At 43.8% G+C, this 1,420-nt stretch overlaps 1 protein-coding gene across 3 annotated transcripts in view; it reads left to right on the top strand.

Annotated features, from left to right (window-relative positions):
• Nucleotides 1-895: 895 nt before the first annotated feature.
• cacna1fb (calcium channel, voltage-dependent, L type, alpha 1F subunit) overlaps nucleotides 896-1,420 on the top strand; it is a 51,817-nt gene continuing 51,292 nt past the window's right edge. For 2 of the 3 annotated variants that reach the window (XM_084367182.1, XM_084367181.1), the window contains exon 1: nucleotides 896-1,045. In XM_084367182.1, coding sequence (XP_084223308.1) covers nucleotides 965-1,045 — 81 coding nt within the window. In that variant the 5' untranslated portion in view covers nucleotides 896-964. The remainder of the gene's footprint in view (nucleotides 1,046-1,420) is intronic. The other variant, XM_084367180.1, reaches the window with a different exon arrangement.

The following is a 1,420-nucleotide window of genomic DNA, read 5'->3' as shown; positions in this document are numbered from 1 at the left end:
CACCCTTTTCAGCTTTTCAACCATTTCAGCTTTTCACCTTTTTCAACTTTTCAACCTTTTCAGCTTTTCAACCTTTTCAAATATTCAGCTTGATGTTCAGCTAGAGAAACTGTTCAACTATCAAAATATTCACCTTAGAAACTGTTCAACTTTCAAAATCTTCAGCTTTTCCAACCCATTCGGCCTATTCCTTTTCACCTTTTCTGCCTTTTCAGCTGTGAAAAATTCTGCTTTTTCTGCAAATTCTTGACCATTCATTCTCATAGTTTTATGAATGTTTTGTGGATTAGGCAAGTGGTTTCCAGTACATTCAGCAGATTTTGCGAAATCACTTCAGCAATCAGCATTCACACTGTATTTTCGCAGGAAATACAATTTTTCTAGTTGTAAATATATTTTAGCTAACTAGTTCAGCTGCTAAAATAAAATATTAGCTAAACTTAGCAACGTATTGGCAGCAGCATTCCTCCACAGTGATCGAGTAACATCATGAATGTTATTAACTTGGGCCTAGTTATTTAGATTATGTTGTATTTATTATTTTAATAGCACTTTTTCTACCTCTTCAGCCTGCTGGTTGTACGATTCTGCTGTCAGAGGATCAACAGTCTCATCTTCGTAACATCAAACCAACAGCCACTAACTATTCAGCAGTCACTGTGTGGTTCTACACACCCAGTACCGACCCAACACAGACCTCCAACAAACTAGTTCATATTACTGTTTGAAACACATCGTATTTTAACCTGAGTGACATCATCACATCTTCTGTGTCTGTCTGTCTCCAGGTTCTGGTCGTAATGGCTACACCAAAGCTGTGGATGGGGAAGACGGAGGAGGTGAGGGTGAGGAAGAGGAGGAGGAAGGAGGAGAGGGGGGTGGGGAAGGAGAAGGAGGAGGAGAAGAGGAGAGAGACGCAGAGTGGGATGAAGAGCTGGATGGAGAGAACGAGGGAGGAGTGAGGATGACGAGGACCGACACGCTTCACTCGACCACAAGTTCGACCGGAACACAGAGGAGGAGAGGACAACACGCCAAGAAGCAGGTGAGACAACACGCTAACAAACAACATGCTAACAAACAACATGCTAACAAACAGGTGAGACAACACGCTAACAAACAACATGCTAACAAACAGGTGAGACAACACGCTAACAAACAACATGCTAACAAACAGGTGAGACAACATGCTAACAAAGGTGAAATAGGCTGTGTCCAAATTCAGGGGCTGCAGCCTTCAGTGGCCTAGCCTTCGCGGTCCACGAGGGCCGGGTCCTTCGGACAGGTCTTTGAAGGCCTCGTCCACCGTTGTTAAATGGGACGGTCCAGCCTTCGGAGTATTTCCTGGTTGCCTCACCAGATGTTCCCGCCCCTTACCCTTACGTCACGATTGTGAATGAAGAGATGCATTAAAGTCTGT

The sequence above is a fragment of the Pagrus pagrus genome, assembly GCF_965226575.1.
Source record: "Pagrus pagrus genome assembly, chromosome: 11".
NCBI lineage: Eukaryota > Metazoa > Chordata > Actinopteri > Spariformes > Sparidae > Pagrus > Pagrus pagrus.
Note: the sequence above shows the minus strand (reverse complement) of the source record. Positions and strands in the feature narration are given on the sequence as shown.